Source organism: Psittacula echo (genome assembly GCF_963264785.1).
Source record: "Psittacula echo genome assembly, contig: SCAFFOLD_166, whole genome shotgun sequence".
Taxonomy (NCBI): Eukaryota; Metazoa; Chordata; class Aves; order Psittaciformes; family Psittacidae; genus Psittacula; species Psittacula echo.
The window spans coordinates 23743-37795 of NW_027664221.1; the positions used below are offsets into that span (position 1 = coordinate 23743).

Below are 14053 nucleotides of genomic sequence, written 5' to 3' on the forward strand. Positions count from 1 at the left end.
ATTGACCCCCATTGACCCCCATTGTGCCTCATTGACCCCCATTGACCCCCATTGAGACCCCATTGACCCCCATTGAGCCTCATTGACCCCCATTGACCCCCATTGAGCCCCATTGAGACCCCATTGACCCCCATTGGCCCCCATTGAGCCCCATTGACCCCCATTGAGACCCCATTGACCCCCATTGACCCCCATTGAGCCTCATTGACCCCCACTGAGCCCCACTGAGCCCCGCTCGCCCCTTCCTTGCAGAGCGCCCCCCGGCGGCGGTGCCCGCGGAGCGCCCCCTGGCGGCGCGGCGGGACGTGTGCTGGCAGCGGCGGGGGGAGGACGGGGTGTGCGGAGCGGCGCTGGGGGCGGGGCCAATGGCCATGGAGGAGTGCTGCTGCCGGGGGGGGGCGGGCTGGGGGCGGCGCTGCAGGGCCTGCCCCCCCCGCGGCGCGGGTGAGCGGGGCTGGGGGGAACGGGGGCAATGGGGGCTATGGGGCAATGGGGGCTCTATGGGCAATGGGAGCTCTATGGGGCAATGGGGGCTCTATGGGCAATGGGAGCTCTATGGGCAATGGGGGGCTCTATGGGGCATGGGGGGCTCTATGGGCAATGGGAGCTCTATGGGCAATGGGGGCTCTATGGGCAATGGGGGCTCTATGGGGCATGGGGGGCTCTATGGGCAATGGGAGCTCTATGGGCAATGGGGGCTCTATGGGCAATGGGGGCTATGGGGCAATGGGGGCTCTATGGGCAATGGGAGCTCTATGGGCAATGGGGGCTCTATGGGCAATGGGGGCTATGGGGCAATGGGGGCTCTATGGGCAATGGGAGCTCTATGGGGCATGGGGGGCTCTATGGGCAATGGGGGCTCTATGGGCAATGGGAGCTCTATGGGCAATGGGGGGCTCTATGGGCAATGGGGGCTCTATGGGCAATGGGAGCTCTATGGGGCATGGGGGGCTCTATGGGCAATGGGGGGCTCTATGGGCAATGGGGGCTCTATGGGGCATGGGGGGCTCTATGGGCAATGGGGGCTCTATGGGCAATGGGGGCTCTATGGGGCATGGGGGGCTCTATGGGCAATGGGAGCTCTATGGGCAATGGGGGGCTCTATGGGCAATGGGAGCTCTATGGGGCATGGGGGGCTCTATGGGCAATGGGAGCTCTATGGGCAATGGGGGGCTCTATGGGCAATGGGGGCTATGGGGCAATGGGGGCTCTATGGGCAATGGGGGGCTCTATGGGCAATGGGGGCTCTATGGGCAATGAGGGCTCTATGGGCAATGGGAGCTCTATGGGCAATGGGGGGCTCTATGGGCAATGGGAGCTCTATGGGGCAATGGGGGCTATGGGGCAATGGGGGCTCTATGGGCAATGGGGGCTCTATGGGCAATGGGGGCTATGGGGCAATGGGGGCTCTATGGGCAATGGGGGGCTCTATGGGCAATGGGGGCTCTATGGGCAATGGGGGCTATGGGGCAATGGGGGCTCTATGGGCAATGGGGGCTCTATGGGCAATGGGGGCTCTATGGGCAATGGGGGCTCTATGGGGCATGGGGGGCTCTATGGGCAATGGGGGCTCTATGGGCAATGGGAGCTCTATGGGCAATGGGGGGCTATGGGGCATGGGGGGCTCTATGGGCAATGGGAGCTCTATGGGCAATGGGGGCTCTATGGGCAATGGGGGGCTCTATGGGCAATGGGGGCTCTATGGGCAATGGGAGCTCTATGGGCAATGGGGGGCTCTATGGGCAATGGGAGCTCTATGGGCAATGGGGGCTCTATGGGCAATGGGGGCTCTATGGGCAATGGGGGGCTCTATGGGCAATGGGAGCTCTATGGGCAATGGGGGCTCTATGGGCAATGGGGGCTCTATGGGGCATGGGGGGCTCTATGGGCAATGGGAGCTCTATGGGCAATGGGGGCTCTATGGGCAATGGGGGCTATGGGGCAATGGGGGCTCTATGGGCAATGGGAGCTCTATGGGGCATGGGGGGCTCTATGGGCAATGGGGGGCTCTATGGGCAATGGGGGCTCTATGGGCAATGGGGGGCTCTATGAGCAATGGGGGGCTATGGGGCATGGGGGCTCTATGGGCAATGGGAGCTCTATGGGCAATGGGGGGCTCTATGGGCAATGGGGGCTCTATGGGGCATGGGGGGCTCTATGGGGAATGGGAGCTCTATGGGCAATGGGGGCTCTATGGGCAATGGGAGCTCTATGGGCAATGAGGGCTCTATGGGCAATGGGGGCTCTATGGGCAATGGGAGCTCTATGGGGCATGGGGGCTCTATGGGCAATGGGAGCTCTATGGGGCATGGGGGGCTCTATGGGCAATGGGGGCTCTATGGGCAATGGGGGCTCTATGGGCAATGGGAGCTCTATGGGCAATGGGGGCTCTATGGGGCATGGGGGCTCTATGGGCAATGGGAGCTCTATGGGCAATGGGGGCTCTATGGGCAATGGGGGCTCTATGGGGCATGGGGGCTCTATGGGCAATGGGAGCTCTATGAGCAATGGGGGCTCTATGGGCAATGGGGGGCTATGGGGCATGGGGGGCTCTATGGGCAATGGGAGCTCTATGGGGCATGGGGGCTCTATGGGCAATGGGGGCTCTATGGGGCATGGGGGGCTCTATGGGCAATGGGAACTCTATGGGGCATGGGGGCTCTATGGGCAATGGGAACTCTATGGGGCATGGGGGCTCTATGGGCAATGGGAGCTCTATGGGGCATGGGGGGCTCTATGGGCAATGGGAACTCTATGGGGCATGGGGGCTCTATGGGCAATGGGAGCTCTATGGGGCATGGGGGCTCTATGGGCAATGGGAGCTCTATGGGGCATGGGGGGCTCTATGGGCAATGGGGGGCTCTATGGGCAATGGGGGCTCTATGGGCAATGGGGGGCTCTATGGGCAATGGGGGCTCTATGGGGCATGGGGGGCTCTATGGGCAATGGGAGCTCTATGGGGCATGGGGGGCTCTATGGGCAATGGGGGCTCTATGGGCAATGGGGGCTATGGGGCAATGGGGGCTCTATGGGCAATGGGGGCTCTATGGGCAATGGGGGCTCTATGGGCAATGGGGAGCTCTATGGGCAATGGGGGCTCTATGGGCAATGGGGGGCTCTATGGGCAATGGGGGCTCTATGGGCAATGGGGAGCTCTATGGGCAATGGGGGCTCTATGGGCAATGGGGGCTCTATGGGCAATGGGGAGCTCTATGGGCAATGGGGGCTCTATGGGCAATGGGGGGCTCTATGGGCAATGGGGGGCTCTATGGGCAATGGGGGCTCTATGGGCAATGGGGAGCTCTATGGGCAATGGGGGCTCTATGGGCAATGGGGAGCTCTATGGGCAATGGGGAGCTCTATGGGCAATGGGAGCTCTATGGGGCATGGGGGCTCTATGGGCAATGGGGGGCTCTATGGGCAATGGGGAGCTCTATGGGCAATGGGGGCTCTATGGGCAATGGGGGGCTCTATGGGCAATGGGGGTCTCTATGGGCAATGAGGGGCTCTATGGGCAATGGGAGCTCTATGGGCAATGGGGGCTCTATGGGCAATGGGGGCTCTATGGGCAATGGGAGCTCTATGGGGCATGGGGGCTCTATGGGCAATGGGGGCTCTATGGGGCATGGGGGGCTCTATGGGCAATGGGAGCTCTATGGGGCATGGGGGCTCTATGGGCAATGGGAGCTCTATGGGTAATGGGGGCTCTATGGGCAATGGGAGCTCTATGGGGCATGGGGGGCTCTATGGGCAATGGGGGCTCTATGGGCAATGGGAGCTCTATGGGGCATGGGGGGCTCTATGGGCAATGGGGGCTCTATGGGCAATGGGGGGCTATGGGGCAATGGGGGCTCTATGGGCAATGGGGGGCTCTATGGGCAATGGGGGCTCTATGGGCAATGGGGGGCTCTATGGGCAATGGGGGCTCTATGGGCAATGGGGGCTATGGGGCAATGGGGGCTCTATGGGCAATGGGGGCTCTATGGGCAATGGGAGCTCTATGGGCAATGGGGAGCTCTATGGGCAATGGGGGCTCTATGGGCAATGGGGGCTCTATGGGCAATGGGAGCTCTATGGGGCATGGGGGGCTCTATGGGCAATGGGGGCTCTATGGGCAATGGGGGCTCTATGGGGCATGGGGGGCTCTATGGGCAATGGGAGCTCTATGGGCAGTGGGGGCTCTATGGGCAATGGGGGCTATGGGGCAATGGGGGCTCTATGGGCAATGGGGGCTCTATGGGCAATGGGGGCTATGGGGCAATGGGAGCTCTATGGGCAATGGGGGCTCTATGGGCAATGGGGGCTCTATGGGCAATGGGGGCTCTATGGGCAATGAGGGGCTCTATGGGAAATGGGAGCTCTATGGGCAATGGGGGCTCTATGGGCAATGGGGGCTCTATGGGCAATGGGAGCTCTATGGGGCATGGGGGCTCTATGGGCAATGGGGGCTCTATGGGGCATGGGGGGCTCTATGGGCAATGGGAGCTCTATGGGGCATGGGGGCTCTATGGGCAATGGGAGCTCTATGGGGCATGGGGGCTCTATGGGCAATGGGAGCTCTATGGGGCATGGGGGGCTCTATGGGCAATGGGGGCTCTATGGGCAATGGGAGCTCTATGGGGCATGGGGGGCTCTATGGGCAATGGGGGCTCTATGGGCAATGGGGGGCTATGGGGCAATGGGGGCTCTATGGGCAATGGGGGGCTCTATGGGCAATGGGGGCTCTATGGGCAATGGGGGGCTCTATGGGCAATGGGGGCTCTATAGGGCAATGGGGGCTCTATGGGCAATGGGGGGCTCTATGGGCAATGGGGGCTCTATGGGCAATGGGAGCTCTACGGGGCATGGGGGGCTCTATGGGCAATGGGGGCTCTATGGGCAATGGGAGCTCTACGGGGCATGGGGGCTCTATGGGCAATGGGAGCTCTATGGGGCATGGGGGGCTCTATGGGCAATGGGGGCTCTATGGGCAATGGGAGCTCTATGGGGCATGGGGGCTCTATGGGCAATGGGAGCTCTATGGGGCATGGGGGGCTCTATGGGCAATGGGGGCTCTATGGGCAATGGGAGCTCTATGGGGCATGGGGGGCTCTATGGGCAATGGGGGCTCTATGGGCAATGGGGGGCTATGGGGCAATGGGGGCTCTATGGGCAATGGGGGGCTCTATGGGGCATGGGGGCTCTATGGGCAATGGGGGGCTCTATGGGCAATGGGGGCTCTATAGGGCAATGGGGGCTCTATGGGCAATGGGGGGCTCTATGGGCAATGGGGGCTCTATGGGCAATGGGAGCTCTACGGGGCATGGGGGGCTCTATGGGCAATGGGGGCTCTATGGGCAATGGGAGCTCTACGGGGCATGGGGGGCTCTATGGGCAATGGTGGCTCTATGGGCAATGGGGGCTCTATGGGCAATGGGGGGCTCTATGGGCAATGGGAGCTCTATGGGGCATGGGGGGCTCTATGGGCAATGGGAGCTCTATGGGCAATGGGGGGCTCTATGGGCAATGGGGGCTATGGGGCAATGGGGGCTCTATGGGCAATGGGGGCTCTATGGGCAATGGGGGGCTCTATGGGCAATGGGAGCTCTATGGGCAATGGGGGGCTCTATGGGCAATGGGAGCTCTATGGGGCATGGGGAGCTCTATGGGCAATGGGGGGCTCTATGGGCAATGGGGGCTCTATGGGCAATGGGGGCTATGGGGCAATGGGGGGCTCTATGGGCAATGGGGGCTCTATGGGGCATGGGGGGCTCTATGGGCAATGGGGGCTCTATGGGCAATGGGAGCTCTATGGGCAATGGGGGCTCTATGGGGCATGGGGGGCTCTATGGGCAATGGGAGCTCTATGGGTAATGGGGGCTCTATGGGCAATGGGGGGCTCTATGGGGCATGGGGGCTCTATGGGCAATGGGGGCTATGGGGCAATGGGGGCTCTATGGGCAATGGGAGCTCTATGGGGCATGGGGGGCTCTATGGGCAATGGGGGCTCTATGGGCAATGGGAGCTCTATGGGCAATGGGGGCTATGGGGCAATGGGGGCTCTATGGGCAATGGGGGGCTCTATGGGGCATGGGGGGCTCTGTGGGGTGGGGGCTGTGGGGCTGAGCTCTGCCCCCCCCTAGGCCTCCAGTGCTCGTCCTCGCAGAGCGAGAGCAATTCCTTCTGGGACGTCAGCCCCTTGGCGCTGGGGGGGCCGCGCCGAGGTGGGGCCCCAGCACCCCCCAATGGGACCCCCCAAAGGGACCCCCAAGGGGACCCCCCAATGGAACCCCCCAATGGAACCTCCCAATGGGACCCCCCAATAGAACCCCCAATGGAACCCCCCAATGGAACCCCCCCAATGGAACCCCCCAATAGAACCCCCAATGGAACCCCCAATAGAACCCCCAATGGAACCCCCAATGGAACCCCCCCAATGGAACCCCCCAATAGAACCCCCAATGGAACCCCCAATAGAACCCCCAATGGAACCCCCCAATGGAACCCCCCAATGGAACCCCCAATGGAACCCCCCAATGGAACCCCCAATGGAACCCCCCAATAGAACCCCCAATGGAACCCCCAATGGAACCCCCCAATGGAACCTCCCAATGGGACCCCCCAATAGAACCCCCAATAGAACCCCCAATGGAACCCCCCAATGGAACCCCCAATGGAACCCCCAATAGAACCCCCCAATGGGACCCCCAATGGAACCCCCAATGGAACCCCCCAATAGGACCCCCAATAGAACCCCCAATGGAACCCCCAATGGGACCCCCCAATGGAACCCCCCAATGGACCCCCAATAGGACCCCCAATGGGCCCCCCAATAGAACCCCCCAATGGGACCCCCCAATGGAACCCCCAATGGGCCCCCCAATAGAACCCCCCCAATAGAACCCCCCAATGGGACCCCCCAATGGAACCCCCAATGGGCCCCCCAATAGAACCCCCCCAATAGAACCCCCCAATGGGACCCCCCAATGGAACCCCCAATGGGCCCCCCAATGGAACCCCCCCAATGGAACCCCCCAATGGAACCCCCCCAATGGGAACCCCCAATGGAACCCCCAATGGAACCCCCCAATGGAACCCACCCAATGGGACCCCCCAGGCCCCCCCAAGGCCCCCCCCCGAGCCCGCAGACCCTGGCCCAGGCCCCCCCGTTCCCCCCCCAGGTGAGGAGAGCTCCGAGGAGGACTCAGCCGAGTGCCCGTGCCCCGGGGGGGGGCTCTGCCTCCGGCCCATCCCGGCCTGGGGCTGCCATTGCCCCCCCGGCTTCCAGCCGGACCCCGCCCGCACCCGCTGCCTGGGTGAGCGCCCCCCGCCGGGCTTGGGGGGCCAGGGGGGGGCTATGGGGGTCTATGGGTGGCTATGGGGTGTCTATGGGGTGTCAAAGGGTTTCTATGGGTGTCTATGGGGTGTCTATGGGGTGTCTGTGGGGTGTCTATGGGGTGTCTATGGGGGTCTATGGGTGGCTATGGGTGGCTATGGGTGGCTATGGGGTGTCTGTGGGGTGTCAATGGGTGTCTATGGGGTGTCTGTGGGGTGTCTATGGGTGTCTATGGGTGGCTATGGGTGTCTATGGGGTGTCTGTGGGGTGTCAAAGGGTTTCTATGGGTGTCTATGGGGTGTCTGTGGGGTGTCAATGGGTGTCTATGGGGTGTCTGTGGGGTGTCAATGGGTGTCTATGGGGTGTCTGTGGGGTGTCAATGGGTGTCTATGGGGTGTCTGTGGAGTGTCTATGGGGTGGTAATGGGTGTCTATGGGGGTCTATGGGGTGTCTATGGGTGTCTATGGGGTGTCTATGGGGTGTCTGTGGGGTGTCTGTGGGGTGTCAAAGGGTGTCTATGGGTGTCTATGGGGTGTCTGTGGGGTGTCTATGGGGTGCTAATGGGTGTGTATGGGTGGCTATGGGGGTCTATGGGGTGTCTGTGGGGTGTCAAAGGGTTTCTATGGGTGTCTATGGGGTGTCTATGGGGTGTCAAAGGGTGTCTATGGGGTGTCTATGGGGTGTCTGTGGGGTGTCTGTGGGGTGCTAATGGGTGTCTATGGGGCTCTATGGGGTGCTAATGGGTGTCTATGGGGGTCTATGGGGTGTCTATGGGGTGTCAAAGGGTTTCTATGGGTGTCTATGGGGTGTCTATGGGGTGTCTGTGGGGTGTCTGTGGGGTGTCAAAGGGTTTCTATGGGTGTCTATGGGGTGTCTATGGGGTGTCTGTGGGGTGTCAAAGGGTGTCTATGGGTGTCTATGGAGTGTCTGTGGGGTGTCAAAGGGTGTCTATGGGGTGTCTATGGGGTGTCTGTGGGGTGTCTGTGGGGTGCTAATGGGTGTCTATGGGTGTCTATGGGGTGCTAATGGGTGTCTATGGGGGTCTATGGGGTGTCTATGGGGTGTCAAAGGGTTTCTATGGGTGTCTATGGGGTGTCTATGGGGTGTCTGTGGGGTGTCTGTGGGGTGTCAAAGGGTGTCTATGGGGTGTCTATGGGGTGTCTGTGGGGTGTCAAAGGGTGTCTATGGGGTGTCTATGGGGTGTCTATGGGGTGTCTGTGGGGTGTCAAAGGGTGTCTATGGGTGTCTATGAGGTGTCTGTGGGGTGTCAAAGGGTGTCTATGGGGTGTCTATGGGGTGTCTGTGGGGTGTCTGTGGGGTGTCAATGGGTGTCCATGGGTGTCTATGGGGTGCTAATGGGTGTCTATGGGTGTCTATGGGGTGTCTATGGGGTGTCTGTGGGGTGTCAAAGGGTGTCTATGGGGTGTCTATGGGGTGTCTGTGGGGTGTCTGTGGGGTGCTAATGGGTTTCTATGGGGGTCTATGGGGTGCTAATGGGTGTCTATGGGGGTCTATGGGGTGTCTATGGGGTGTCAAAGGGTTTCTATGGGTGTCTATGGGGTGTCTATGGGGTGTCTGTGGGGTGTCTGTGGGGTGTCAATGGGTGTCCATGGGTGTCTATGGGGTGCTAATGGGTGTCTATGGGTGTCTATGGGTGTCTATGGGGTGTCTGTGGGGTGTCTGTGGGGTGTCAATGGGTGTCCATGGGTGTCTATGGGGTGCTAATGGGTGTCTATGGGTGTCTATGGGGTGCTAATGGGTGTCTATGGGGGTCTATGGGGTGTCTATGGGGGTCTGTGGGGTGCTAATGGGTGGCTGTGGGGGTCTATGGGGTGCTAATGGGTGTCTATGGGTGGCTATGGGGGTCTATGAGGTGCTAATGGGTGTCTATGGATGGCTATGGGGGTCTATGGGGTGCTAATGGGTGTCTATGGGGTGCTAATGGGTGTTTATGGGTGTCCATGGGGTGCTAATGGGTGGCTATGGGTGCTAATGGATGGCTATGGGTGTCTATGGGTGTCTATGGGGTGTCTATGGGTGTCTGTGGGGTGCTAATGGGTGGCTATGGGTGTCTATGGGTGTCTATGGGGTGTCAATGGGTGGCTATGGGTGTCTATGGGGTGTCTATGGGTGTCTGTGGGTGTCTATGGGGTGTCTATGGGTGTCTATGGGGTGCTAATGGATGGCTATGGGTGTCTATGGGTGTCTATGGGGTGTCTATGGGTGTCTATGGGGTGCTAATGGGTGGCTATGGGTGTCTATGGGGTGTCTATGGGGTGTCTATGGGGTGCTAATGGATGGCTATGGGTGTCTATGGGTGGCTATGGGGTGTCTATGGGGTGCTAATGGGTGTCTATGGGTGTCTATGGGGTGTCTATGGGGTGCTAATGGGTGTTTATGGGTGTCTATGGGTGTCTATGGGGTGTCAATGGGTGTCTATGGGTGCCTGTGGGGTGTCAATGGGTGTCTATGGGGTGTCAAAGGGTGTCTATGGGTGTCTGTGGGGTGCTAATGGGTGTCCATGGGTGTCTATGGGGTGTCAAAGGGTGTCTATGGGTGTCTATGGGGTGCTAATGGGTGTCCATGGGTGTCTATGGGGTGCTAATGGGTGGCTATGGGTGTCTGTGGGGTGTCAATGTGTGTCTATGGGTGTCTGTGGGTGTCTATGGGGTGTCTATGGGGTGCTAATGGGTGTTTATGGGTGTCTATGGGTGTCTGTGGGGTGTCAAAGGGTGTCTATGGGTGTCTATGAGTGTCTATGGGGTGCTAATGGGTGACTATGGGGTGTCTGTGGGGTGCCTATGGGTGTCTATGGGGCATCTATAGGATCTCTATGGTCTCTCTCTCTGGTCTCTATGGGTCTCTATGGTCTCTATGGGTCTCTATGGGTCTCTATGGTCTCTATGGGTCTCTATGGGGCTCTATGGGTCTCTATGGTCTCTATGGGTCTCTATGGGTCTCTATGGGTCTCTATGGTCTCTATGGGTCTCTATGGGGCTCTATGGGTCTCTATGGGTCTCTATGGTCTCTATGGGTCTCTATGGTCTCTATGGGTCTCTATGGGTCTCTATGGTCTCTATGGTCTCTATGGGGCTCTATGGGGCTCTATGGGGCTCTATGGGTCTCTATGGTCTCTATGGGTCTCTATGGGGTCTCTATGGGGTCTCTATGGGTCTCTATGGTCTCTATGGGTCTCTATGGGTCTCTATGGTCTCTGTGGGTCTCTATGGGTCTCTATGGTCTCTATGGTCTCTATGGGTCTCTATGGTCTCTATGGGTCTCTATGGGTCTCTCTCTATGGGTCTCTATGGTCTCTATGGTCTCTATGGGTCTCTATGGTCTCTATGGTCTCTATGGGTCTCTATGGTCTCTATGGTCTCTATGGGTCTCTATGGTCTCTATGGTCTCTATGGTCTCTATGGGTCTCTATGGGTCTCTATGGTCTCTATGGTCTCTATGGGTCTCTATGGTCTCTATGGGTCTCTATGGTCTCTATGGTCTCTATGGGTCTCTATGGTCTCTATGGGTCTCTATGGGTCTCTATGGTCTCTATGGTCTCTATGGGTCTCTATGGTCTCTCTGGTCTCTCTGGTCTCTATGGTCTCTATGGTCTCTATGGTCTCTATGGGTCTCTATGGGTCTCTCTCTATGGGTCTCTATGGTCTCTATGGTCTCTATGGGTCTCTATGGTCTCTATGGGTCTCTCTCTATGGGTCTCTATGGTCTCTATGGGTCTCTATGGTCTCTATGGGTCTCTATGGGTCTCTCTGGTCTCTATGGGTCTCTATGGGTCTCTATGGTCTCTATGGTCTCTATGGGGCTCTATGGTATCTATGGTCTCTATGGTCTCTATGGTCTCTATGGTCTCTATGGGCTCTATGGTCTCTATGGTCTCTATGGGTCTCTATGGTCTCTATGGGGTCTCTATGGTCTCTATGGTCTCTATGGGTCTCTATGGGGCTCTATGGTCTCTATGGTCTCTATGGTCTCTATGGGTCTCTATGGTCTCTATGGGGTCTCTATGGGTCTCTATGGTCTCTATGGTCTCTATGGGGCTCTATGGTCTCTATGGTCTCTATGGTCTCTATGGTCTCTATGGTCTCTATGGGTCTCTCTGGTCTCTATGGGTCTCTATGGGTCTCTATGGTCTCTATGGTCTCTATAGGTCTCTATGGTCTCTATGGTCTCTATGGGTCTCTATGGGGTCTCTATGGTCTCTATGGTATCTATGGGTCTCTATGGTCTCTATGGGGTCTCTATGGTCTCTATGGTCTCTATGGTCTCTATGGGTCTCTATGGTCTCTATGGGTCTCCATGGTCTCTATGGGTCTCTATGGGTCTCTATGGGTCTCTATGGTCTCTATGGGTCTCTATGGGTCTCTATGGTCTCTATGGTCTCTATGGTCTCTATGGTCTCTATGGGTCTCTATGGTCTCTATGGGTCTCTATGGGTCTCTATGGTCTCTATTGGTCTCTATGGTCTCTATGGTCTCTATGGGTCTCTATGGTCTCTATGGGTCTCTATGGGTCTCCATGGTCTCTATGGGTCTCTATGGGTCTCTATGGGTCTCTATGGTCTCTATGGGTCTCTATGGGTCTCTATGGTCTCTATTGGTCTCTATGGTCTCTATGGTCTCTATGGGTCTCTATGGTCTCTATGGTCTCTATGGTCTCTATGGGTCTCTATGGTCTCTATGGTCTCTATGGGTCTCTATGGTCTCTATGGTCTCTATGGGGTCTCTATGGGGTCTCTATGGGGTCTCTATGGTCTCTCTGGTCTCTATGGTCTCTATGGGTCTCTATGGTCTCTATGGTCTCTATGGTCTCTATGGGTCTCTATGGTCTCTATGGTCTCTATGGTCTCTATGGGTCTCTATGGTCTCTATGGTCTCTATGGGGTCTCTATGGGGTCTCTATGGGGTCTCTATGGTCTCTCTGGTCTCTATGGTCTCTATGGGTCTCTATGGTCTCTATGGTCTCTATGGTCTCTATGGGTCTCTATGGTCTCTATGGTCTCTATGGGGTCTCTATGGGGTCTCTATGGGGTCTCTATGGTCTCTCTGGTCTCTATGGGTCTCTATGGGTCTCTATGGTCTCTATGGGTCTCTATGGGTCTCTATGGGTCTCTATGGTCTCTATGGTCTCTATGGTCTCTATGGGTCTCTATGGTCTCTATGGTCTCTATGGGTCTCTATGGTCTCTATGGGTCTCTATGGGTCTCTATGGTCTCTATGGGTCTCTATGGTCTCTATGGTCTCTATGGGTCTCTATGGTCTCTATGGTCTCTATGGTCTCTATGGTCTCTATGGGTCTCTATGGGTCTCTATGGTCTCTATGGTCTCTATGGTCTCTATGGGTCTCTATGGTCTCTATGGTCTCTATGGGTCTCTATGGTCTCTATGGTCTCTATGGTCTCTATGGGTCTCTATGGTCTCTATGGTCTCTATGGTCTCTATGGTCTCTATGGGTCTCTATGGTCTCTATGGTCTCTCTGGTCTCTATGGGTCTCTATGGTCTCTATGGTCTCTATGGTCTCTATGGGTCTCTATGGTCTCTATGGTCTCTATGGGTCTCTATGGTCTCTATGGTCTCTATGGTCTCTATGGGTCTCTATGGTCTCTATGGTCTCTATGGTCTCTATGGTCTCTATGGTCTCTATGGTCTCTATGGTCTCTATGGTCTCTATGGTCTCTATGGTCTCTATGGTCTCTATGGTCTCTATGGTCTCTATGGTCTCTATGGTCTCTCTGGTCTCTATGGGTCTCTATGGGTCCCCATGTGTCCCCATTGTCCCCATGTGTCCCCATTGTCCCCATTGTGCCCTCGCCGTCTCTGTGTCGGGCTCTCCCCGCCCGCAGACGTGGACGAGTGCCGCGAGCCGGGCCGCGCCGCCCTGCGCTGCCGCCAGGACCGGGAGCGCTGCGTGAACACGAGCGGCTCCTTCCGCTGCGCCTGCAAGGCCGGCAGTGCGCGTGCGCGGCCGCACGGGGGCCTCTGCCTGCCCCAGCGCCGCTGAACACCCCCCCCCCCCAACAATGAACCAGAGCCCGAGAGCGCGGCCGCGGCCTTCCCTTTCCTGGGGGCAGTGGGGGGCATTGGGGCAATTGGGGGCATTGGGGTAATTGGGGGCATTGGGGCAATTGAGGGCAATTGGGGTAATTGAGGGCATTGGGGCAATTGGGGGCAATTGGGGTAATTGAGGGCAATTGGGGTAATTGGGGTAATTGAGGGCATTGGGGCAATTGGGGGCATTGGGGCAATTGGGGGCTTTGGCGTAATTGGGGGCATTGGGGCAATTGAGGGCAATTGGGGTAATTGGGGTAATTGAGGTCATTGGGGTAATTGGGGGCATTGGGGCAATTGGGGGCATTGGGGTAATTGGGGGCATTGGGGCAATTGGGGGCATTGGGGCAATTGGGGTAATTGAGGGCATTGGGGTAATTGGGGGCATTGGGGTAATTGGGGGCATTGGGGCAATTGGGGTAATTGGGGCAATTGGGGTAATTGAGGGCATTGGGGTAATTGGGGTAATTGAGGGCATTGGGGTAATTGAGGGCATTGGGGTAATTGGGGGCATTGGGGTAATGGAGGGCATTGGGGTAATTGGGGTAATTGCGGTAATTGGGGGCATTGGGGTAATTGGGGGCATTGGGGTAATTGGGGGCATTGGGGTAATTGAGGGCATTGGGGTAATTGGGGGCATTGGGGTAATTGAGGGCATTGGGGCAATTGAGGGCA

The 14053-nt window shown here is 57.9% G+C and overlaps 1 protein-coding gene across 1 annotated transcript in view; it reads left to right on the top strand.

The window, feature by feature from the left end:
- Positions 1–13331, top strand: part of LOC308232642 (latent-transforming growth factor beta-binding protein 3-like) — a gene marked incomplete at both ends in the record, with an annotated part of 32069 nt that extends 18738 nt beyond the window's left edge. Inside the window, 4 exons of the mRNA XM_080639873.1 lie at positions 253–444; positions 6123–6203; positions 7161–7295; positions 13174–13331. Of these exons, the coding sequence (XP_080495999.1) occupies positions 253–444; positions 6123–6203; positions 7161–7295; positions 13174–13331 (566 nt within the window). The remainder of the gene's footprint in view (positions 1–252; positions 445–6122; positions 6204–7160; positions 7296–13173) is intronic.
- Positions 13332–14053: the final 722 nt, after the last annotated feature.